General features: G+C 48.2%; 1 protein-coding gene and 1 long non-coding RNA gene across 21 annotated transcripts in view; both read left to right on the top strand.

The window, feature by feature from the left end:
• LOC138844805 (trafficking protein particle complex subunit 9-like) overlaps positions 1-6,521 on the top strand; it is a 315,342-nt gene extending 308,821 nt beyond the window's left edge. Inside the window, exons 3-4 of the mRNA XM_070054855.1 lie at positions 2,280-2,432; positions 6,331-6,521. Coding sequence (XP_069910956.1) covers positions 2,280-2,432; positions 6,331-6,521 — 344 coding nt within the window. The remainder of the gene's footprint in view (positions 1-2,279; positions 2,433-6,330) is intronic.
• LOC103346435 (neuroblastoma breakpoint family member 4) overlaps positions 1-24,315 on the top strand; it is a 1,612,367-nt gene that overhangs the window by 1,465,340 nt on the left and 122,712 nt on the right. For 8 of the 20 annotated variants that reach the window (XR_011380963.1, XR_011380962.1, XR_011380960.1 and 5 more), the window contains exons 1-2: positions 15,102-15,353; positions 15,829-15,921. The exons of 1 other annotated variant lie outside the window; for it this stretch is intronic. This is a non-coding gene — a long non-coding RNA (neuroblastoma breakpoint family member 4). Of the gene's footprint in view, positions 1-15,097; positions 15,354-15,828; positions 15,922-24,315 lie in introns of those variants that run through there. 11 more of the 20 variants (XR_011380969.1, XR_011380968.1, XR_011380964.1 and 8 more) reach the window with 5 other exon arrangements.

The raw sequence follows: 24,315 nt of genomic DNA, 5'->3' as shown, positions 1-24,315 counted from the left end.
TCTATCGATCTATCAATCATCTATCTTACAAAGAATTTTATTTATTTACTTTAAAGGCCGAGCTACAAAGAGAGGGGAAAGACAAAGAAAGAGATCTTCCATCTGCTGGTTCACTCCCCAAATGGCTGTAATGGCCAGGGCTTGGCCAGGTTGAAGCCAGGAACCTGGAACTCCATCCAAGTTTCCCATGTGGTACAGAGGCCCAAGCATGTAGGCCATCCTCTCCTGCTTTCCCAGGTGCATTAGCAGGGAGCTGGATTGGAAGAGGAGCAGCCAGGACTTGAACTGATAGCCATATTGCACCGCAGGCAACAGCTTTACCCACTATGCCACAGGGCAGGCCCCTTGAACTCTTTTTTTAAAAATATATATTTTATTTTATTTATTTGAAAGGCAGAGTGAGGGAGTGAGAGAGACAGACAGAGAGAGAGAGAGAGAGAGAAATATTTCATCTGCTGGTTCACTCTCCAGAGGGTCACAACGGCCAGGACTGAGCCAAACTGAAGCCAGGAGCCAGCCGCTTCTTCTGGGTCTCCCACATGGGTGGTGGGGACCCAAGCACTTGGGCCATCCTTTGCTGCTTTGCCAGGCAATCAGCAGGGAGCTGAATCAGAAGTGGAACACCTAGGACTCGAATGGGTGCCTATATGAGATACTGAGGCCGCTGGTGGAGGCTTAGCCTGCCATGCCAAAGTGCTGGCCCCCACCTTTCTTGAACATTTTAAAATCATTTCCCTCTACTCAGTTTCTTATCCTACATTCAGAGGCTCTCTGTCCACATTTTTCCCTCTGTTCTCCCCTGGTGCCCACTGTGCTTCAGGGACTGTGATCTTTGTCCTCATGGGGCTGAGCATGTGGTACCAAAGCTGGACAGGGCAGGTGCAGCATGTCCTGTGCAAGCAGAGGGACAGGGCTGGGCTGTCCAGGGAGGAGTTAGGTGCTCTGCTCCCTTTCTCTACCGTTGCTGCGTCTGCCTGTCCGGGTGTCTGTTCATCTTTTGCTGGGTGAGCCCACAGTGAGTGCCTCCCACTGCTGGTGATGCCAGTGCCCTGGAGACTGCAGGATGAGTCGGACCCACCTCTGTGCCACTAGGCTCCATGGTCTCTGCACTCACTGCTTGCTGGGCTCAATCCATTCCTGGCTGTCCTCTTTGCATGTCCAGTTCTGTCCTCTCCACAGCCCAGGCCATGTGTCCCACCCAAATGCTTAGCTTCCCCATCCAGCAGAATGAATTCCACCTCCCCAGCCTCACATGTTCTGCTTGTCCTCTGTTGCAGAGATGCTCACCTCACTTGGCAACAGTTGAACATATGTGCACCACGTTTACAAGCCAGTGGCCACACCAGGCATGTGCTTAGTACATAAGCTCTGCTGGGGAGCTCATGGTGGGGTGTAGGAGTCAGACCTGCTCTCAAGAGAAAGTAGAAAGCCTTTAGGCACACACTGTTGGGGTTGCTAAGTTCTGCTGGTTGGGAGTACAGATGGGACCTAAGTGAGCAGGGAGAAGGGCAAGAGAACGCAGGATGCCTGGCCCTGCAGCTCGGAGACCACTGGATGCCAGATTCCCAGGCGGTTATCCCGGGATCTCGGTGCACCACACTCATGTAAAGAATTACACTTGAAAGAATGGCACCGTTTCACAGGCTTGCGGTCAGGGTTGGACAGCAGAGTGCCGGATGCTGTGTGGACGTGGTGCCCTCCCTAAGATGGGATGGGGAGCAGAGCCCATGCAGAAGTCAGGGAGAAAGTATATACAGCGATCTTAGCAGGTACTGCTCAGGGGAGCACGCGGACAGCAGCTGCCTGGCTCTTGGTGTTTCGGTGATAGCACTTAGCACTGAGCCCACGTTTGCCACCTGCTCCTCCCCTTCCTTTAGGGTTGTGGTTGGCAGGAGCCTCCTGCAGGTCAGCTACAGTCAGGGTTGATGTTCCTTACACCTCCTTCTTCTCCATACACCACCGCCTCTCTGTCCCCTGCCCCTAGGGCTCTGTGGCCTCAGCCCCAGAGTTCATCTCTCCAGTGAAGCACTTCTGAGGAAGGAAAAGCCCTCTGGACAGGCAAGGAGAGTGCTGTAGCTGGTTGTAACATGATGCATTCTCCCTCCTCTTTGTGCCTCATGGCCTCTTCTGATTCAGGACTTTTCCTGGGACTTTTTGCTCTCTGACATCTTGAATGCTTCTCGTCCTGTGCCAAAATTTCCCGGCCGGGTTGGTGTCAGTCTCATTGTGCCTCTGCTCTGCCATCACCATCAACATCACTATTGTTGTTACCATTGCAGAGAAGCTGTACGGTGACTTCCTGAGCTGGAAGCTGGAAGAAACCCTCACCCATTTCCCCCTGCAGCCTGGGCAGATGGCCACCTTCACTGTCACCATGAAAGCGAGCCTGGACTTCTCCTGCCAGGAGGGTCTTGTGCAGGACCTGAGTGATGGTAAGCGGCTCCCTCATTTCCAAGAGCTCACCTGCTCCCAGGTGTGCATTGTAGTCAGCTCTCTGCGGCACCCACCACCGGCCATGTGACTCGTCCATCCGAGACCTCGCCCCAGCACTTTGTTAGCAGCGTGGCTTACTGCAGGCACATTATAGAGACAATTTCTCAATTCCCACTCTTGACTGTCTTGTCCTGATTTGCTAGGAGGTCGTCCTAAGGGAGTGGAATGCTGTGATTTTCCCCCCAAGTGTGCCTGCTGTGTCGGTAGGACACACAGTGGTGATGATGGAGTTCTCCCATCTGGTGATGCCAGTAAGGAGACTGAGCCATGTGGAGACTTGAGTCCATGGGTTAGCTGTGTCAGGTTGTCACATGCTCTTCTGGAGGTCTTGGGCTTGTGTTAGTCAGCTCAGGCTGCTGTAACAAACCCCACAACTGGCCTGGCCCGGACACAGGCATTGATTTTTTGCTGGTTCTCAGCATTGCAAGTCTGACCCAGGTGCTAGCATGGTTGGGTTCCTGGTGAGGGCGGCCATCTTCTTGCTGTGTTCTCATTGGGTGGAGACAGATCAGCTCTCTGGTATTCTTCCCCTTCCCTTTTTTGTTTTTAGAGATTTATTTATTTACTTGAAGCGCAGTTACGGATGTGGGGTGAGGTAGAAACACACAGGGACGCGTGTGTGCACACACACACACAAACACACAGAGAGGGAGAGAAGAAAGATCTTTCATCTGCTGGTTCACTCCCCAAATAGCCACAATGGCTGGGACTGTGCCTGGCAGAAGTCAGGAACCTAGAACACCATCTAGGTTTCCAGTGTGTGTGTCAGGGGTCCAAGCTTGAGCCATGTCCTGCTCCTTTTCCCGGCACATTAGCAGAGAACTGGATCAGAAGTGGAGTAGCCAAGACATGAACTGGTGTTCACATGGGGTGCTGGGGACACAGGTGGTGACTTAACCCCCTGTGCTGCAACACCAGCCCCAGTAAGAACATTTCAATCCTGTGTTTTAAGGACTTTGGAGTCTTCATATACAGTGCATGACTTTCGTCTCCATGAACATGCTGTAAGTGACAGACCCTCCTGTGGGTGTTTTGGGTCCGGGTATTCCTGGGTGTGTTGCAGCTCCCATTCCTTGTCCGTTCACCTGCCAAGGGGCATTCATGCGTTTCCGTTGTCTTGGCTGTGGTGAGCAGTGCTGCAGTGGACATGTGAGTGAAGACATGGCTCTGCCATATACATATATGTATTCGTGTATATACCACATACACACATTACATTCACATGTACATATCACAGACGCGTACACATACATATCACACATATACATGTCACATACAGATATCACACACATGTAGGTGCATACATTACATGCATGTACATATTCACCTTACATGCACATGTACATAAATCCAGATGTGGACTGGTGGGGTCGTGGGAGAGTTTGAGTTGTTTTTAGCTTCTAGGGACCCTCCATGCTTGGTTTCAACATGCTGTACTGACTGACGTTCCCTTGAGAAGCGTGCTAACCCCTGTTTCTCCACCTGTGGCCTGGGTCTTTTGGTAATAGCCAGTCTAGTGGAGTGACATGCCATCTTATATGGTTTTATTTTTATTTATCTATTTTAAAGATTTGTATGTGTATTTGAAAGTTAGAGTTGGAAGAGAGAGTGAGGGACAGAGAGAGGGCTCTTTCATCTGCTGGTTTGCTCCCCAGATGGCCGCAATGGCCAAGCTGTGCCAGGCCAAAGCCAGGAGCCAGGAGCTCCTGGATGCAGGGGCCCAAACACGTGGGCCATCCTCCACTGCTTTTCCCAGGTCATTAGTAGAGAGCGGGATTGGAAGTGAATCGAGGGGGACAAAAACCAGTGCCCATGTGGGATGTCAGCGTCTTGGTGGCAGCTTACCCACCTTGTCACAACACTGGCCTCTCTGTTGTGATTTTTTTTTGACAGGCAGAGTGGACAGTGAGAGAGAGAGGCAGAGAGAAAGGTCTTCCTTTGCCGTTGGTTCACCCTCCAATGGCCGCCGCGGCCAGCGCGCTGCGGCCGGCGCACCGCGCTGATCCGATGGCAGGAACCAGGAGCCAGGTGCTTCTCCTGGTCTCCCATGGGGTGCAGGGCCCAAGCACCTGGGCCATCCTCCACTGCACTCCCTGGCCACAGCAGAGAGCTGGCCTGGAAGAAGGGCAACCGGGACAGAATCCGGCGCCCCATCCGGGACTAGAACCCGGTGTGCCGGCGCCTCTAGGCGGAGGATTAGCCTAGTGAGCCGCGGCGCCGGCCTCTGTTGTGATTTTAATTTGCATTTCTCTGATAATTGGTGATGGTTACTTGTATGTCTTCTTTCAAGAAGTGTCCATTCAGGGGCTGTTTTTTTGTTACTGATTCACTGATTCATTTGAGTTTTTTTTTTTTTTTTTTTTTTTTTTTGGATAGGCAGAGTTAGACAGTGAGACACAGAAAGAAAGGTCTTCCTTCCGTTGGTTCACCCTCCAAATGGCCGCCGATCCAAAGCCAGGAGCCAGGTGCTTCCTCCTGGTCTTCCATGCGGGTGCAGGGCCCAAGCACTTGGGCTATCCTCCACTGTCTTCCCCGGCCACAGTAGAGAGCTGGACTGGAAGAGGAGCAACCAGGACAGAATCCGGCACCCCATTTCCAATGGGTGCCAGCGCTGCAGGTGGAGGATTAGCCTAGTGAGCTGCCACGCCGGCCCATTTGAGTTCTTTGTGTTTAGATAGTAGCCCCTCACCTGATAAATGATTTCAAATATTCTCTCTCAGTGTGTGGGTCAGTTCTCTACTGAGAGAACTGTTGCTTGTTTCCTTTGCTTGGAGAAGGATTTTCTTGTATGCAATCTCACATGTCTTAGTTTTGCTTTTGTCACCCACGCCTTTGGGGTCACATCCAAGAAACAACTGCTCAGACCAATGCCATGGACCTTTACTCTACTTTCTTCCAGTCGTTTTAGAGTTTTGGGTCTTATGATTAAAAATTTATTTATTTATTTACTGATTGGGATATGTGTGTGTGTATGTGTGAATAACTACATATATAGATATCAAGTCTCTAGCACAAACCACTATCACAGGCATTTAATTTTAATGTATTTTCATCTTATTTGAAAGGCAAAGGAGGCTGAGAGAGAAGGGGGGGAGAGGGACCTCCCATTTTTTAGTTCACTCCCACAATGCCTAAAATGGCCCCAGGGCTGAAACTAGGAATTAGGAACTCAATCCAGGTCTCTGACATTGCTGGCAAGAACCCAGGTATTCAAGCCATTGCCACTGCTTCCCAGGGTCTGCCCTGTTAGGAAGCTAGAGTCAGGAGCCCGAGCCCTGATGTGTGACATGGGTGTCCTAAACACTAGGCCAGATGCCATGCTTTAGGTGTGTGGCACAAGAACCCTGTCTTGTTCTGTCCTGTGTTCCCAGTGTTTTGGCTGTGACAGGAAAAGGGCTTTGTGTCTTGTGGCGTAGATCATGAACGGGGCCTCTTTGTCCTGCTCCTCTCCTGAGTGTGTGGGTTCTGAGTTGTGTTCCTGTTCTTTCTTGTGAGCATGTACCCCTCAGAATTCCCCCCAACTTCTCTGGGGAGTTGTTGAAGATCTCAAGAGTTGTGATCTGCGCATCTGTGGCTCCAGCTCCCTGCACAGCCATTTCATCTGCTTTCCTATAACTGGGAGCTTGTTGGGGTCTCTCCTGCTACTCTGTTGGGCAGCTGGGGCTGCTGGAACAGAGCACCACAGGACGAGTGGCTCAGGCAGCAGAAATTGCTTTCTCACGTCTGGAGACTGGGAAGGCCGCGATCGCGGTGCTTGTAGAGTGGGTTCCCTGCTTGCTGTGTCCTCACTTGGAGGAGGCCGAAGGGAACTCTGGTGTTTCTGCCTCCTCTTATCAGGGGAGACCCCACCCCGGCCACCTCCCAAAGGCTTTGCCTCCTCACGCCCTCACCTTGGGTTCCAGGGCCTCAGCACATGGATTTCAGAGGGACAGACGGTTCAGTCCATGGCAGCCTGCATAGAGTTTGCTATCTCTCTGCAGTGTTTGACGAACCATCAGGAAGTTCCTTTGGCTTGTGCTGGTGCTTGAGAAAACATTCAATTTATGTTGTCCACAAGCAGGCTTAGTACTGGGCGCGTTAGCAACAGGGAAAGGCAAAGGGACGTCTTACCAGGCTTCAAGCATCAGATGCAGTGGATTTTCTTGGCTTGTGTGGTGCTCTGTGCCTCTGCACTGCGTGTTCCTCTCAGTGGGCAGTGGGTAAACAGATCCTGACTTCTCCCCCATAAGGGAGTTGGGCATAATGAGTGGTGCCCAGGGCCGGGGTCATCGGCAGGCTCAGCAGTCAGACTCCCAGTGGGGATTGTTTGTGAGCAGCGGGGGGCAGTACCACCCATGTAATGTTGTTCCCTAGGAATAGCGTAGAAGCTTCCAGTGGACATCTGAGCTCTGTGGGTTTTGGTGGCAACTTCAGTGCTCGATGCTGACCTGCTTGGTGGTGTTGTTGCCTTGGCGTCTGTCATGGGAAAGGCTCAGGCCTTCCCTCTGCCATCCTAAGTGGAGAACAAAGTGGCAGTTTGTGGCTCACATGTGGGAATGCCTTCCTCTGTCTTTTGAAATAAAAGCAAATTAGAAGTAGCATGCTGGATACCCTGTGGTTTGTAAATGCAATGAGGGAGCCACACACATACATGGGACAGGACATGTGTGTGTGTGATGCCCTCCTTGCTGATCATGGTTAACAGAAGCGCAATGCTGATTATTTGCACAGAAAAAGGCAGAACAGGCCAGTGTCATGGGAGAGCAAGGTGGACACCCAGGGCCTTTGGGGATTTTGGTCCAGGCTGTGAATTATCACTTGCAGTTCCACCTGTGCAGTCACAAGGCCACCGTGAAGCCCTCATCTAGGGACAGCTTCAGGCTCAGGGGCAGAGGCTCGTCTGTGGCCTCCTGGAAGCAGGAGCTGACCCTGCAGTGGCTCTCAGTCTACCCCTCTCAGAAGCATTTAACTGGGGAGTACCTGTGGGCCCCATTCGCTCCTTGGCAAGGACTCACATGAACTCAGGCTTCTGGAATGAGGTGTTGCTGTTTGCAACAGAGAGCAGGCTGCTGGATGTCGTGGGGGCAGGGAGGAGTCCATGGTGCTGCGCGTTGTTAAGTACTGTGTAGGAGGCTGTGCTGGGCTCTTTCTTCCTGTGATTCCTGTTCACTCCCCCAACAACAAGTGCTGCAGAGAGCAGGCTGCTGGATGCTGAGGGTGCATGGGAGGAGTCCATGGTGCTGGGCATCATTAGGTGCCCTCTCCCACCAACTCTGTAAGGTAGATACTGGTATTTCAATCCCTGCTTGGTAGAAACAGTTGGAAAGACTGTTCTTGCTTAAGGATAGAAGAGAGAGAACAATTCAATGCTACGCACTGTCCTTTTTTTAAAGATTTATTTTATTTATTTGAAAAACAGAGTTACAGAGAGAGGTAGAGACAGAGAGAGAGAGATCTTCCATCCACTGGTTCACTCCCCAGGTGGCCACAATGGCTGGAGATGCGACAATCCGAAGCCAGGAGCTTCTTCCTGGTCTCCCAGGTGGGTACAGGGGCCCAAGGACATGGGCCATCCTCCACTGCTTTCCCAGGCCATAGCAGAGAGCTGGATTGGAAGAGGAGCAGCCAGGACTACAGCTGGCACTCATATGGTATGCCAGCGATCCAGGCCAGGGCTTTAACCTGCTTGGCCACAATGCGGGCTGGTGCCGTCCTTAATCATATAAGTTCTTGGAAAAAATAGAATGAAAATAAACTTATTTTTGTGCAAAAATTGAAATCTACGAATAGGTTTTTTTCATAAAATTCATTTTCCATGAACTTCCTGAAGACCCGTTGTGCTCTGGAATAAACATAAAGGTTAAAATATTTTTGGAACGATTGGAGAAATTTAATGTATGCTGTACAGGACCTAATGTTGCTGTATAATCACAAATATACTGACTGTGATTATGAAAGTGAAATTATATCAGAATGTTTTTGTTCTTAGAAAACATATGCAGGGTAAAAGATCATCATGTCTGTATTTATTTGATATAGTTCAGGAGACAAAAAGATTGTGAATGTGAAGTGAATATTGAATTGTTCTAAAATAGTGATTGTAGATAAATAGTTGATGGATGGCTATTTTTACTCTTTTTTATGTAATTTAAAAACTTTTTTCCATTTTATTTCAGGGGAGGGAGGGAGGAAGGGAGGATGGGAGAGAGAGAGAGAGAGAGAGAGAGAGATGGAGGAATCCTCCATATTCTGGTTCATTCCCCAAATACCCACAACAGCTACGGTTGGGCCAGGCCAAAGCCTAGAGCCGAGAACTGAATCCAGGTCTCGCATGTGAGTGACAGGAACCCAAACACTGTGCCGCCATATACTGCCTACCAGGGTGTGCATTAGCAGGAAGAAGGGTTGGAATAACAGTGTCAGAGACTTGAAACAGGCACTCTGATGGGGGATGCAGGTGTCCCAGTTGATGGCTTAGCTGCTGCCTCTCAAATAAATAACCTTTTAAAAATAATAAAAGTGACATTTATTAAAAAAACTTTCATAATATGGAAAAGGCTTATGCTACTTCAAAAATCAGAATACAGATTTATAAAATAAACTCAATTTTTAAAAATGAACCCAATTTTTAAAAAGAATAAACAATACTAAATAAACACATAATGTTAAGTGTGCCTGTCTATGCACAGTTAGGATGCAGGATGAGGAATTATTTTTTTCCTATCCACTTATATTTTTCAAGATTTATAAAAGGAACATACATAATTTGTAAGCTAAAATTTATCATTAAAATGCTTCAAAGTGTGGCAGGCAATGTGGTGCAGCAGGTTAAGCTGCAGCTTGGGACACCCACATCCCACACTGGAGAGTCTGGTTCAAGTCTCGGTTGCTCCATGATGCAGATCTGGTTTCCTGCTCACGTGCACCACGGGAGGCAGCAGGTGATGGCTCAAGTGCTTGTGTCCCTGCCACCCACATGGAGACCCGCAAGGAACTCTGGGCTCCTAACTTTGGCCTGGCCCAGCCCTGGCTGTTGCAGGCATTTGTGGAGTGAACCGCTGGATGGAAGATTTCTCTCTCTTTTTTCTGTCACTCAGCGTCTTACATAAATAAACAAATATTTAAATGCTTCAACTGCAGTTTTCAAAAAGCTTTTACAAAGAAAACTCGGGGTCTGCTGCCACCCTCCATCCGGGTACAGAACCCAGCACCATAAAAGGTCAGAGGCGGATAGAAACTGCAAGGTGCCTTTGAATGTCAGGGATTCCTAGACCTGAGATGACTGCGGCAGCAGCGACAGGCATCCAGGACCGTGCAAACTCGGGACACACACAGTCACTGCCATCCCTTCTCCACAGATCAGGAAGCCAAGGCTCAGAGACTCACCCCAGCTCAGGGGTCTGCCAATTCTCCCACCACGTGCCCAGATTTCACTCCACTCCCCCCAACACGCAGACACTGCCTAAGCAGCCATCATCCTGTGAGGAAGACCCTCCCTGACACCACTCAGCGAGATTCCATCCCTTGAAGAGAAACAGCAGTCCTCTAACTCCTGGCTCTCACTCTGCCTGGGTTATTAAGCCTTCAGAAAAGACAGTGTCAAGTTGTTCAGCTCCACACAGACTGCCTGACTTACAGGGAAAGAAAGACAGCAGGATCCCTGTCCCCAGGCGTGCACAACCCATGGAGAGATCAGCTAGCTAAGGCACACTAGGAGCCTAATGAAATGATCTCATTGAGAACTCAGCCAGGTAATCCAAAGGAGAGGAGGAAGAATCTGCTGACTTCTTAACAGCAGGGGAGCTGGGGAAAGGAGTAGCCCAGAGCTGCTCTGGCAGGAACAGCACCAACTACATGACGGGCTCCAAGAACCAAAAATCCCCAGTAAACCAAATGCTCACTATGTAGATGAGGAAGACTGGAAGCGGCCCTGGGGCTTTGGATGGTGGATGCAGCAGTGTGCAGGTGCTTCCTGGGGTGCCGTGGTGAAGGCCAGTGAGGAGTGCGCCTGCGCCTGGCACAGTGACCCGGAAGTACACCTGCAGCCTGGCTGCTGGCGCTCAGGTGGGAGTCAGCACCGCATCCGCTCCTGCCTGAGAGCCTGTGCAAGCCTGGAGGAGAGGAGCCTGAGGGAGACCCAGCGGCCCCAGGGTCAGGCCGGGATGAGGAGAGGCTGCGTGTCCGAGGCTGCCGCGCCGTTTCCCAGGCGCATTTCTCCTCTTCAGCCCCATCCGGAAACGACGTCCTTCGCGGACCTCTATCCCACCAGCAGACCGGACCCCCCTTGGAGGTGAGTGACGCGCGGCTGTTGCGTTTTCCCGCTGGGGGTCTTGGCCGCCAGCCTGCCTGCGCCTCTTGGGTCGCGAAGGCGCGGGTGGAGTCGCGGTCGTGCTGTGCGTACCGTCTGGAAAGGTCCCCAGGGTGCGAGCAGCTGTGCGAGAGCAGAGGTGGCTCGGTCTCCTCCCGGAACGGCCCCGCGTTCCCGTGTGTTTGCTTTTTGAGGGCCCAGCCGCCCTGCTCTAGACCTCAGAGACTGTTGATGGGAGGAACGAGAGCCAAAGTGCGTGTCTGTGTCCTGGTCTAGGAGGACAGTTTCGGGTTCCTCGCGTTGGGTGTGATGTTGGCGCTCTGTGGGCTTTTCATGAAAGAGCCTGGTCAGGCCGAGGTGTACCTTGTGTTCCTAATGTGATGACTTGTGTTTTTGTGAACTGGGTTTTCTGTGTCTATCGGGATACTCTGTGGGCTTTCCCCATGTGTGTTCTGTTTTGTGATCTACTGATTTTGTGTGGTAGCCACCCTTGCATTTCCGGAGTAACTGTCAGTTGCGCACAGTGTGCTAAGCTTTGGTTGTGCTTCTGGTTGGCGTCTGGTAATGTTTTGTTGAGGCATGTGGCCCATTCCTGACGGGTATGTATGTGTGTGCCATTTTCCTTATGATGTGCTTGTTTTGCATGTTGGGATAAGGCTGGTCTGATGGAATGAAATGGGAGGCTTTTCCTCTTCATCTCCTTGTTGGAAGGGTTTGCGAATCACGCATTTTAATTATCTTTTCCATGGGAGTTCTCACCGGTGGAGCCATCTGGTCCTGAACTTTTCTTCATTTTTTGTTTGTTTGTTTCTGTTTCCCTGCAACTACGGTCTTTTTTCAAATTAGAAGTGTATTCAGAGTTTCTTGTTTCACTGTATTCAGTTTTAGTGGTTTGCGTCTTTCTGAGAATCAGTCCACTCTATCTAGGTTGACCAAATCCTTGTGCCTTGGTTTTTCCCTAGTGTTTTTGGAGTATTATTTTGGCAAGTTTGGTAGCGATGTCCTCTTTCATTTCTGTTGTCAAGCCACTTGAGTCTGTTCTCCTTTTTTCCCCTGCTTCCTGTGGATACACGTTTTGTCAGGTGACTGAGTTTTCAAGCACTGTACTTTGGTCTCACTGAATGTCTGTTGTGATATTTTCTATGCCGTTGGATTCACTTCCGTTTCAATCCTTTTTCCCCTTCCAGTTTCTTAAGATTTACTTTGCTGTTCTGGTGTTTTAAGGTAAAATTGGGTTTATGGGTCCGATGTCTGTATTCTGTAATATATACCTGTATAGTAGTCCAATTTCTCATGTTAAATTAGTCCTGTCAACCTGGAAAACTGTTTTGATGTACCCACTCCTAGGAACATACTGAAGGAAATGAAACCATTGTGTAGACAGAGAGGTTTTCACAGGCTTATGCTTACTGCAGTAGGGTGCACAGTAGCCAGGCTATGTAGGCTGTATATGCATGTATGGTGTACATAGCCCATAATGTCTTTATTCTGTCTTGAGGTGATGGGCATTTTGGCTGATTGCATATCTTTGCTATTATGAATTGAGCTTAGTAAATATGGGGGCAGCAATAACTCTTTGTTGGTATGTTGTTTTCATTTCCCTTGGGTATATACACAGGGTGGAATGGCTGGCTCTTATGGTACGTCTATATTCAGATTTCTTTTTTATTTTTATTTTTTTTATTTTTTGACAGGCAGAGTGGACAGTGAGAGAGAGAGACAGAGAGAAAGGTCTTCCTTTTGCCATTGGTTCACCCACCAATGGCCGCGGTGGCTGGCGCGCTGCAGCTAGCGCACCACGCTGATCTGATGGCAGGAGCCAGGTGCTTCTCCTGGTCTCCCATGGGGTGCAGGGTCCAAGGATTTGGGCCATCCTCCACTGCACTCCCTGGCTACAGCAGAGAGCTGGCCTGGAAGAGGGGCAGCCGGGACAGAATCTGGCGCCCTGACCGGTACTAGAACCCGGTGTGCCGGCGCCGCAAGGCTGAGGATTAGCCTAGTGAGCCGCGGCACCGGCCTATATTCAGATTTCTTATTTATCTCCCTACTGTCTTCCACAGTGGCGATACCAGTTTACATTCCCACCAGCTGTGGATGCGGGTGCCTTTTCCCACCATATCCTCAAGGCCATTGTAGTATTGATTTGCATTTCCCTGATGGCTAGTGATCCTGAGCATTTCTGCATGTGTTTGTTGGCAATTTAGATTTCCTTTCTTGAAATATTTAGCCTGTTGAAGTCCCTTGCCCATTTCTTGAGTGGGTGGTTTGTTTTGCTGTTATTGAGTTTCTTGAAAGTTTCTGGTAGTTTATTCTTTATCAGTTTGCATACTTTGCAGATAATTTCTCCCATTCCATTAGTTGCCTCTTTAGTCTTGCAGGGCAGAAGCTTCTCAATTTGGTTTTTTTTTTTTTTTTTGGTGTCCTCTTCTATCCCTTTCTTTAATCTGTTATGATCCTCAGATATTGAACATCCTTGGTTTTATTTATCCAAGCGATTTTGTTTTCTTTGTAGCATCTGTGAATGGGATTGGTCTTTGAAGTCCTTTCTCAGCCATGACATTGTTTGTGTATACAAATAGGCTGCTGATATTCTATCCTGCCACTTTACCACATTCTACTCTGAGTTTCAATAGTCTCTTAGTGGAGTCTTTTGGATCTCCTATATATAGAATCATGTCATCTGCAGATAGGGATAGTTGGACTTAACTCCCTTCCAATTTGTATCTAATATTGAGACATGAGAGAAAAATATGCCAACATGATAACGTGCACGTAGAAAATGGCAACAGTGACCTCAGATGATACCTTTCTGCATTCAGTCTTGCTTTGTGGAAGACATGATTTGGCCTACTTCTAACACAACCCATGTTTTAAATGCAGATCTGTGTTCCGTGAAGAACTCTGTAGATCACAGGTGTTTCAAGTCCTTTTGCAAGTGTGTACATAAGTGTCTGAAAAATATATTACAAAGATTTCCTCATGCACAAGTCAGAGATAATACCATACAGAATGTTTGTAAGGATGAAGAGATGAATGGGTACCAAAATCTTTTCTAAGACTGAGTTAAACTCTTTTTCAAATTCTGTGTTAATATGGTAGGTAATGCATATAATATCAAATTCTAAATAAAATTGTTGATGCCCTTGAGGTATTATTTTATTTATAGGTATGTTTTCCTTTTTGAAAAAATTGCCTTTTTAAAGATATTTTTATTTATTTGAAATTGGGATTTACAGAGAGAGAGAGAGAGAGAGAGAGAGACAGACCTGCCATATGCTGGTCCACTCTGCAGTTGGCTACAATGGACAGAGCTTATCAGATCCTGAGGCAGGAGCCAGGGGCTTGGGGCCAGGAGCCTTGCTGGGGTCTCCTGAAAGGATACAGAAGCACAAGGTCTTGGGCCATCTTCTACTGCCTTCCATGACCACATGGAGAGCTGCATTGAAACTGGAGCAGCTGGTTTTCAAACTGGCACCCACATGGGATGTCGGCACTGTGGGTGGTGGCTTTTCCTGCTACCCCACAGTGCCGGCCCCTCCTGGAAGCCATTCCCTGTGGGATACAGCTGTCTTCTAACACACCTGGGAAAGCAGTGGGAGACAGCCCAAGGACTTAGGTCCCTGAACCCAGAATGCAGCATTGGACAAAAAGTCCCTGGCTTCTGCTTTGGCCTGTCCCAGTCTTGGCCTTTATAGCCACGGTGTGGGGGGTGAACCCCCAGAAGAGTACCTGGGTCATCAGCCGCTGCCTCACTTGGTCACAGTCTGGAGCCGCCAGGCTATAAGTGGCCCTGGGGCGTTGGACGCTGAATGTGTTGATTTGGCATCATGCAAATGCGTCCCCTGGTGCCTTGGCAGCTGCCCATGTGGAGTGCACCTGTGTACAGCGCTGCAACCCAGAAGTGCACACACATGCACGGCACCTTCTTTTTTTATTTTTACTTTAATTTTATTTATTTATTTAACAGGCAGATTGGACAGTGAGAGAGGGAGACAGAGAGAAGGGTCTTCCTTTTGCCGTTGGTTCACCCTCCAATGGCCACCGGGGCCGGCGAGCTGCGGCTGGCACTCCACGCTGATCCGAAGGCAAGAGCTAGGTGCTTCTCCTGGTCTCCCATGGGGTGCAGGGCCCAAGCACTTGGGCCATCCTCCACTGCACTCCCTGGCCACAGCAGAGAGCTGGCCTGGAAGAGGGGCAACCGGGACAGAATCCAGCGCCTCGACCAGGACTAGAGGCGCCGCAGGCAGAGGATTAGCCTATTGAGCGGCGGCGCCGGCCGCACCAAACCTTCTGACCTGAGGTGCTCAGGTGGAAATCTGCGGTGCGGCAACTCCTCCCTGAGAGCCTGTTCAAGCAATGAGGAGCTATCCTTGACCCTGCCGGCAGAGCCTGAGTGAGACTCAGAACCCCAGGGTCAGGCCTGGATCCGGAGATGCTGGGGCCCAAGTCTGGTGTATCAGTTACCTTGGGCTTCTGGAAATTTCTAGGCTCGGTCCTCTTTTTCGGCTCCTTCTGGAAGACTACATCTCTTACTGAGTTCCTGTTCCAGAAGAACAGAAACGCTCTCTCTGCGGTGAGTTTGCTGTGTTGGCCTTTCTGACATGGTGTAGGTGGGGACTTGGGTGGAGAGAGCGGGAAAGGGGTGTGCATGTGAGGGTTTGAGGGGGATAGTAGAAGGAGAAAGGCAGTCAAGGGGGAGGCGGGAGGAGAGAGGAAGAGGGGAGCATGAAAAGGTGGCATGATTGTGGGGAGGCATGAAACGAGGAGAAGAAACATGTGTAGGGGAAAGGAAAGGGATGGGGAGTGTGACAGGAGTCCCAGTGGGCAGGTGGTGGGGGTTGGGAGAGCAAGAACTTTTCCCACATCCCTGGTTCTGTTTGGGGGTTTTTCTGTCCCTGGCTGGAAGTAGCCTTGGCCATGTCCATGAGAACAGTCCTTGACTCATGGCCTCTCTTCTCTGGGTTGTTCAGAACTGTAATGTGTGTGTGCAGGGAAATGGGTACGGGTCACTCGAATTAATTTGCACGTAATCTGGTCAATTTTCACAGACTGCACACACTGAAGAGAAAGCAGAAGCGTAGAGAAACCCCAAGAATCCTGTGTGCTCTATTCCAGCCTGTCCAAGGTTCTGATACCTCATAGTAAGTACTAGATATTTTTTTTTCTTTTTAAAGATTGGTTTCCAAAGCAGAGTTATAGATGAGGCAGTGCAACAGAGGTATTCAATGTGTGGGTTCCTACCCCAGGTGGCTCCAACGTCCCGGGGCTGGGCCAGGCCAAAGCAGAAGCCATGTACTTTATCCAGTACTCCAGTGTGGTTTTGGGGGCCCAAGTCCTTGCGCTGCTTCCTCTGCTTTCTTAGGCGTTTGAGCATACAGCTGGATCTCAAGTGGGAACAGCCTGGGTTGATGAGGGTTGGAGGGTGGGGTGGGTGGAGCCGTGGTATAGTGGATGAAGCAGCCGCCTGCATGTACCAGCATCCCACATGGGCATTGCTTTGAGTCCCAGCAGCTCCACTTCCGATCCAGTTCTCTGCTGTGCCCTGGCAAAGCAGTAGAAGAGGGCCCAAGTCCTTGGGCCCGTGCACCTGTGTGGGAGTCCTGAAGGAACTGCTCCTGGCTCCTGGCTTCAAATCCGCTCAGCTCTGGCTGTTGCATCTATCTGGGGAGTACCCCGTGGATGGAAGACCTTCTCTCTCTATTTCTCTCTCCCTCTGAATCTCTGTAATTCTGCTTTTGAAATGAATAAATAAAGCTTTTAAAAGAAAAAGCATAGCAGGCAGGAATCCAGTTGGCATCTATATGAAATGACATTGTTCTAGGCAGTGTCGTAACCTGCAGTGTCGTAACCCGCTGTGCCACAAAGCAGGTCTTGTAAGTACTTTTCTGCCCATTGTTTCTTTTTAGCTGAGCAGAAACGGGATATGTGAATTCAGTAACTCATATCTGTCTAATACATTTTCTGATACTTTATGTGTTACTCTAGTTATTATAAATTATAACTTCCTTAGTAATTATGGAAGCATTCCTGTTTTTCTTTTCCCTTTGTGTGGATTTTGGCATATTCTACGTTTCAAGACATTCACGCAATTCATTTATCTTATATAATTTTTGTCACAGAGTTGTTCATACTATTCCTTTACAGTTATTTTTTCCATGCAGTCATGGTGGCACTGTTTAATTAACCAACTCAGTAACTTGAACCTTTTTTCTTGATTGGTCCTGAGAAGAAGTTCACGAATTTTGTGGATGTGTTCAAAGCACCAAATGTTAGTTTTGTCGACGTTTTTCTGCGATTGAGCTTTTTTTCAGTCCCATCGACTTGTATCTCTCCATGATTGATTTGATTTTCCTTACCTTGCTTTAAGTGTTTAAGTTGCTGTTCTTCCTCTGATCTCCTAGGGTGAAAGCACAGCTCATGGATCTTGGTTCTTCTTTTCTAAAATATGCATCCATTACTATAAATGGGCAGGATACAGTTTCCATTTTTTTTTTTTTGACAGGCAGAGTGGACAGTGAGAGAGAGAGAGACAGAGAGAAAGGTCTTCCTTTGCCGTTGGTTCACCCTCCAATGGCCGCCGCTGCAGCCGGCGCACCGCGCTGATCTGATGGCAGGAGCCAGGATCCAGGTGCTTTTTCCTGGTCTCCCATGGGGTGCAGGGCCCAAGCACCTGGGCCATCCTCCACTGCACTCCCTGGCCATAGCAGAGAGCTGGCCTGGAAGAGGGGCAACTGGGACAGAATCCGGCGCCCCAACCGGGACTAGAACCCGGTGTGCCGGCGCCGCAAGGTGGAGGATTAGCCTATTGAGCCACGGCGCCAGCCTAACAGTTTCCATTTAGTTTGAAGTATTTTTTTTATTTGAGTTTTATAAACGTGTCATTTTGAGGTAGGTTGATTGTTCTCACGAGTATTTGGGATTTTCCAGCCTTTTCGTACTGATCTCTCAGTAGAGAGGTTGCATTGTGATCTGAGAGCTTACCTTGTGTGGCGCCTCTTCCTTAGGAGTTGGGGTCTACTGTACAGCCACGAACGTGGTCATAGTGGATGTGCCGTGTGGGTCTGAGAAGCGTGTCATGTTGCGTTGCTGAGAACGGTGCATCCGCTAAGGATCCGTTCAATGCTTGGTTGATTCAGGTGCTTTTCTGTTAAGCTACATCCTTACTGATTATCTGACTGCTGATCTGTTAACGAAAGAGATGTCTTGATGTCTGTGAGTGTAATAGTGCCTTTGTGTATTTCTCTTTGTAGTTTTAACAATGCTTGCTTATGTGTTTTGGCATGAGGTTTACTTTTGGACTCACTATCCTACTCCATTGAAACTTGTTTCTTCTGTTCTTTCACGAATACCAAAGCAAGGTCTTGGTTATTGTAGGTTTATTGAAAGTCTGGAGCCGGCGCCGCGGCTCACTAGGCTAATCCTCCACCTAGCGGCGCCGGCACACCGGGTTCTAGTTCTGGTCGGGGTGCCAGATTCTGTCCCGGTTGCCCCTCTCCCAGGCCAGCTCTCTGCTGTGGCCTGGGAGTGCAGTGGAGGATGGCCCAAGTACTTGGGCCCTACACCCCATGGGAGACCAGGATGAGTACCTGGCTCCTGCCATCGGATCAGCGCGGTGCGCTGGCTGCAGCGCACCGGCCGTGGCGGCCATTGGAGGGTGAACCAACGTCAAAGAAGACCTTTCTCTCTGTCTCTCTCTCTCTCTCACTGTCCACTCTGCCTGTCAAAAAAATAAATAAATAAATTTAAAAAATTAAAAAAAAGAAAGTCTGGAAAGACAGTATCGTGATTTCACCCAGTTCTTTGTTTTTCACGGTGGAGTTGATAGTCAGTTGTCTTGCGTTTTCCTAACTACAGTCAGGTTTTTTTTTTTTTTTTTTTTTTTTTTCTCCAAAAGCTCTTGCTGGAGGTTTTTTTGTTTGTTTTTTTGTTTTGTTTTATTTTGTTTTGTTTTTTTATTTAGATTGTGTTCAACCTATAGAACATTTTAGAAGAAATGGTATATTAATAATATTCAGTCTTCCAGTCCTATGCACAGTGTATTTATTTAGATCTTCTTTAGTTTCCTTTATCAGCATTTTAGTCTTCAGCCAACATATTGTGTATTTTATTGATAGGGTTTACGAGTTTTCATTTCAGTAGGCTATTTTAAATTTCAAATCAGTGTCTACCTGTTCGCTGATGGTAGTATACAATTAATTTTTATATCAGTATCTGCCTGTTCATTGATGGTGGTATACAATTGATTTTATAATAAATAATTGCTTTCAATAGACTTTTTATTTATTTGAAAGGCAGAAGCAGAGGGAAAGAGATAGAGACAGGGACAGAGACAGAGAGAGGTCTTCCATCTGCTGGTTCACCCCCAGATGGCTGCAGTGGCCTCAGCTGAGCCGATCAGAAACCAGGAACCAGGAGCTTATTCTGGGTCTCACAAGAGCGTGCAGGGGCCCACGGACTTGGGATATCTTCCACTGCTTTCCCAGGTCATAGCAGAGAAGAAGATGAGAAGTGGAGCGTCCGGGACTTGAGCAGGTGCCCATGTTGGATGTCAGTGCTGTAGGTGGCGGCTTTATCTGGTAGGCCACAGCGCCAGCCCTGCACTTGATATTTTGACATTGCCCTTCTACCCATCATGGTCATGCTGAAATAATTTCTTGTGACTAGTAGCTGTTTAGAAAATGCTTTTGGAACTATGTGTAGATGATCAAGGCTTCGGGAAACCCAGAGTTTAACATCTGCCCTTCAGCTCTCTCATTTCATTGTGTTTTTCTTGCTTTAACAACACTCAGTGGACTCCCTGCTGTGACATCAAGTAGGAGCCATGACCGCGGATGTCCTTAGCTTTTATGTCCTCCTTGGGGGGAAACCCTTCTCTACTGGCTTTCACCACATCAGTGTGATGCTTGCCATAGATTTTTATCTGTTTTGTTGGATCAGCATTTGGCTAATTTCTGCACGTCTTTCATATTTTTCTTCTTTAGCCACCCACACATGAATTACATAGATGAGTTTTTCTAACACTGAACCCACTTCATTTGTGAGAGAAGCCCCATTTAGTTATGACACATTAAAGTATTCCTAGATTTAATTTGATCGTATTTCGAGGATTTGGAGAGTTCTCTGTTTATGAGGGACATTTGTGCATAGTTTTCCCAGTAATATATTTGATTTTGGTATTAAAGTATCTCAGGTGGCATAAAACGAGTATTTCATATTCTGTATTCTGGACGTGTACGGGTAGAAGCTATCAGTGAAGTGGTATTGAATAGGAGAGCTTATCATTTTCTTTGTTGGAGGATTTATAACTGGATTCAGTGTCTTGAGTTAGGTACAGGTGCATACTTCAGAAAGTCACAGGAAGCTGAGGTGGAAAGTTTATTGTGGAGCAGAAGTGTGTGTCAGGAGGCCAGTAGAAATTTCCTCAGCAGGCTCTAATTTTTTATTTCATCTTCATTCCTAAGTGAGAGATTTGCAAAGTACTTTATTCTTGATTAACAGCTCTTTTTTTTAAGACGTGGCATATAATCTCACCACTTTTTCCTAGCCCGTATAGGGTGTCTGATGAGAAGTCAGATGTGATTCTAATTGGAGATCCTCTGAAAAAGGTCTGGTGTTTCTCTTGTGTGATTTTAGAGTCTTGTCTTCGTGTTGGAGTGTGAAGAATTTGACTGCAGTGGGTCATGGTGAAGATCTTTCTGGTCATGTGTATTAGGACTTCCATGTGCTTCCTGTGCTCAAACGTCCCTTTCTTCAAATTAAGGAAGTTGTCTGTAATTACTTCTGTAAAAGGGCCTTCTCGTCGACTGTCTACGTCTTCGCCTACCTGTTCTGATAATATCCCTTAGCTGAAGCCTAACAATAAAAATATTCTTAGTGGGTGACATGCTAGGGAATGAGTGACAAGGCCTATTCAGAGCAGCTGTCACTCCTGCTGCAGTCCCTCGGCTCCAGCTCCCAAGAACTTGGCAAGGCCAGAGGATATGGCTGCCCATGCAGTGACAGGTGCAGATAAAGTGTCCTCCCTGTTGCCACTACCACCATGTGTCTGGCCACAGTTGAACCATCGCCCCAAGGCTCGGAATGGCATCAGGAGAGGAGTGATGCCTATCGAATTCCTATTAGCTGCAAACCAGTGCAGTCCCTGCGTGCTGTTCCACACCAGGAAGAGCAGGGATCCTGCTGTGGCAGGGGCGAGAGGCTCTGGGGTGCGTCCTTGCTTGGCCTAGGAGAGGAGACGACTTGTTAGGACAGCCATGTCACCGGCATCTGGTGGCTGTGCCAGGGCGAGGTCTTGAATTGGTTCCCTCTGAGCAGTGGCTCGCACTGTCATTGTACTGCTAACACCCTCTGTGGTTCAGACTTGCAGCCTGCCTTTGGCAGGATTCGTGGCTTGTGTGGCGGTCTCCATGTCTTCAGCTGCCCTGATCACGAGCCCCCTTGGGATCTATAGCTACTCTGGTGGGGTCTGGGTGTAGTATGGTTGACTCTAGGGGGACAGGTTTAACAGAGAGGATCTGCAGCTTGAGATGTGAAGGGCAGGATTTAGGGAAAGGATACTCTTCTCTGACTGAGTGTCCACCAGGACAGACATGCCAGAGTGTTGGCTCATGTCTTTGCTTGGGATTTCTTCCAGCCATGCAGCTTGACCTGTGTTAAGGCAGTGGGCAAGGGGAGGGTCTGGAGGGAGACAGTGGCCTTGAACACGGGTGGTTTCCTTGCTGAGATACTTACCGGTGAGGGAAGTGCAGCTGTTCTTTCTTTTTCACCACAGGGCCACACTGACTCATGAAAGCAAGGAGCCAGAGGCCATTATTCATTCATTCCCACCATACCCTCCCGTGTTCCTCTGTGCACATTGCACATGTGTTCCCAAAGTGCTCATGCTGCAAGGCTCTGCCTGGATGCACAGGCCCCCCACGTGGAGCCAAGAAGTCCTTGTCGTTTGTTGTCTTTGTCACGGTCACCTGATGGCATTGCTGGCTATACTGAGTGGCTCCAGATGTCCTACAATTTTCCCAGCCTGCCTCGCTGGGCTGTTTCATGGTGAGCAGGAGGGGATGCAGAGGGCACAGCCCCATGGGTCAGCTCCCCGCACAGTAGGGCCACACAGGTCACGTGGGGTGTGGGTGGCCTGGCCAGGGAGGAATCTGCATACCTTCATGCACTCCTGTGCCCCTCGGTACAGCATGTAAGGGTACAGCTGAGGTGATGGCCCCTTGCTAATGGGTTCAGGAGGCGCCCAGGATTAACCCTGAGCCTTCTGGTCAAGTGATGGCAACCATAAACTCTGCAGTCAGGTGTTTTGGGAAGGCAAGCTTCTGTCCGTATGTGTGTATTTGTGTACTCACGTGTGCCTATATATAAAAAACTGCTTACTTACTTACTCACATACTTAAGTGTCTTTTGCAGGGCTGGACAAGTGGCGACAAATTATTTCAATTTCTGTTTACTATGAAAGGTCTTTATTTCACCTTCATTCACAAATGAGAGCTTGGCAGGATATAATATTCTGGGCTGGCAGTTTTTCTCTCTTAGTTCCTGGGCTCAATCTTGCCATTCCCTCCTAGCATGTAGGGTTTCTGATGAGAAGTCTGCTCTTAGTCTAATTTTAGGATCTTTTCTTTATGTTTCACTGTGGTAAGTTTAATTACCACGTGTCGTGGTGAGGATCTCTTTTGGTCATGTTTATTGGGGGTTCTATGAGCTTCCTGTACTAGGATGTCTCTGTCCTTCTCCAAACCTGGAAAGTTCTCTGCTAGTATCTCACTAAAAAGGCCTTCTAATCCTTTCTCTCTCTGCATGCCTTCAGGAACTCCTAGAACCCGAATGTTGGATTTTTAAATAGTATCCTGTAGATTCCCAACAATATTTTTTAGATTTCTAATTTCCTCTTCTTTTCTTTGGTTTGACTGTATATTTTCCTGTGCTCTGTCTTCTAAGTCTGATATTCTCCCTTCTGCTTCACTGATTCTGTTTTTAAGGCTCTCTAATGTGTTTGTCATTTGATCTGTTGAGTTCTTCATTTCATTTAGATTTCTCTTCACTATCACACTTTCCTGTTATACTAGTTTCTTCATTTCATTTTGATTCCTCCTTAAGATTATATTTTCTTTTTATTTTATTTTATTTTATTATTTTTTTTGACAGGCAGAGTGGACAGTGAGAGAGAGAGCCAGAGAGAAAGGTCTTCCTTTTGCCATTGGTTCACCCTCCAGTGGCCACCGCGGCTGGCGCGCTGCAGCCGGCATACCGTGCTGGTCCAAAGCCAGGAGCCAGGTGCTTCTCCTGGTCTCCCTTGTGGGTGCAGGGCCCAAGGACCTGGGCCATTCTCCACTGCACTCCCTGGCCACAGCAGAGAGCTGGCCTGGAAGAGGGGCAACCGGGACAGAATCCGGTGCTCTGACTGGGACTAGAATCCGGTGTGCTGGCACCACAGGTGGAGGATTAGCCTATGGAGCCATGGTGCCGGCCATAAGATTTCATTTTCACGAGAGAGATTTTCTATCCTGGCCAGTAAGGATTTCTGTAGTTCAAGAATTTGTTTTTGAGAACTTCTAAATGTTCCTATACATTTTTTGAAATCCATATCTTGCACTTCTTCTATCTCATCATCTTCATTATCTTGAATTGGGGTGTCTTGTTCATTTGGCATCATAATATCTTCCTTGTTCTTGTTTCCTCGGTTTCTACATTTGTTGCTTGGCATTGTGGAGATATTCTTTGGTTTCTTCTTTTTTTTTCCTTCACTGTGGTGGTTTTTCTCATTATTCTGTGACTCTAGACTAAGTGGACTGTTTTTGATGGATCCTAGAGGCTTGTGAGGGGTGTGGCCAGAGAGCTGTGTTAGGTTCTTCAGGGTTAAAGGTGTGCCAAAGGTGACACACCCAGGTTAGGTGTGGTAAATATTCTCTCTGTCTCGTTCTCTTTTTATTCAGAAGGGAAATAATTCTGCACAGCTGAGCAGAATTGAAGGTAGTCAGTGTCTGAGCTCTGGCCCCTGTGGGTATAATATGCATCTTCTCTGTCCCAAGGACCACACTAAGGATCTGTGCAGCCCTCAGCATAAGCTCAAATTCTCCTGCAGTCTCCCACCGGGTTGCCAAGGTTACCGAGTTTGTGTACTCTCCCGAGAGTACTCACATCTTGGGTACTCAGTGAGTTCTCTCACACAATTTCAGTTTTGTTTTTTTTTTTTTCACAGTCTCAGTTTCTTAGCTCCACACATTCACTCGGTCCTAACCTCCTGTTACTTCTGCCCACCAGAGTCAGGTTTTTCTGCTTGGCTGATGGCGGATGCAGCTTTTATGTATGTCCACAATGGTGCCTGTTCTTTGTCTTGCCCGCCTTTGTAAGGTGAGTGGAAAGAGAGAATCATGTCTGTACTGGTCCTATTTATTTATTTATTTATTTATTTATTTATTTATTTTTTCTCTCCTCTAGTTAGGCTGGTGAACTTCCCCCATGGGGCTTTAAGCCTCGTTCCCTTTAGGCTCTTCCTGCCGTTTTCCTGCCAGTGTCTCGGGCTACTGCATTTC

Source organism: Oryctolagus cuniculus, chromosome 12, assembly GCF_964237555.1.
Source record: "Oryctolagus cuniculus chromosome 12, mOryCun1.1, whole genome shotgun sequence".
Taxonomy (NCBI): domain Eukaryota; kingdom Metazoa; phylum Chordata; class Mammalia; order Lagomorpha; family Leporidae; genus Oryctolagus; species Oryctolagus cuniculus.
This window is presented reverse-complemented; position numbering and strand designations above follow the sequence as displayed.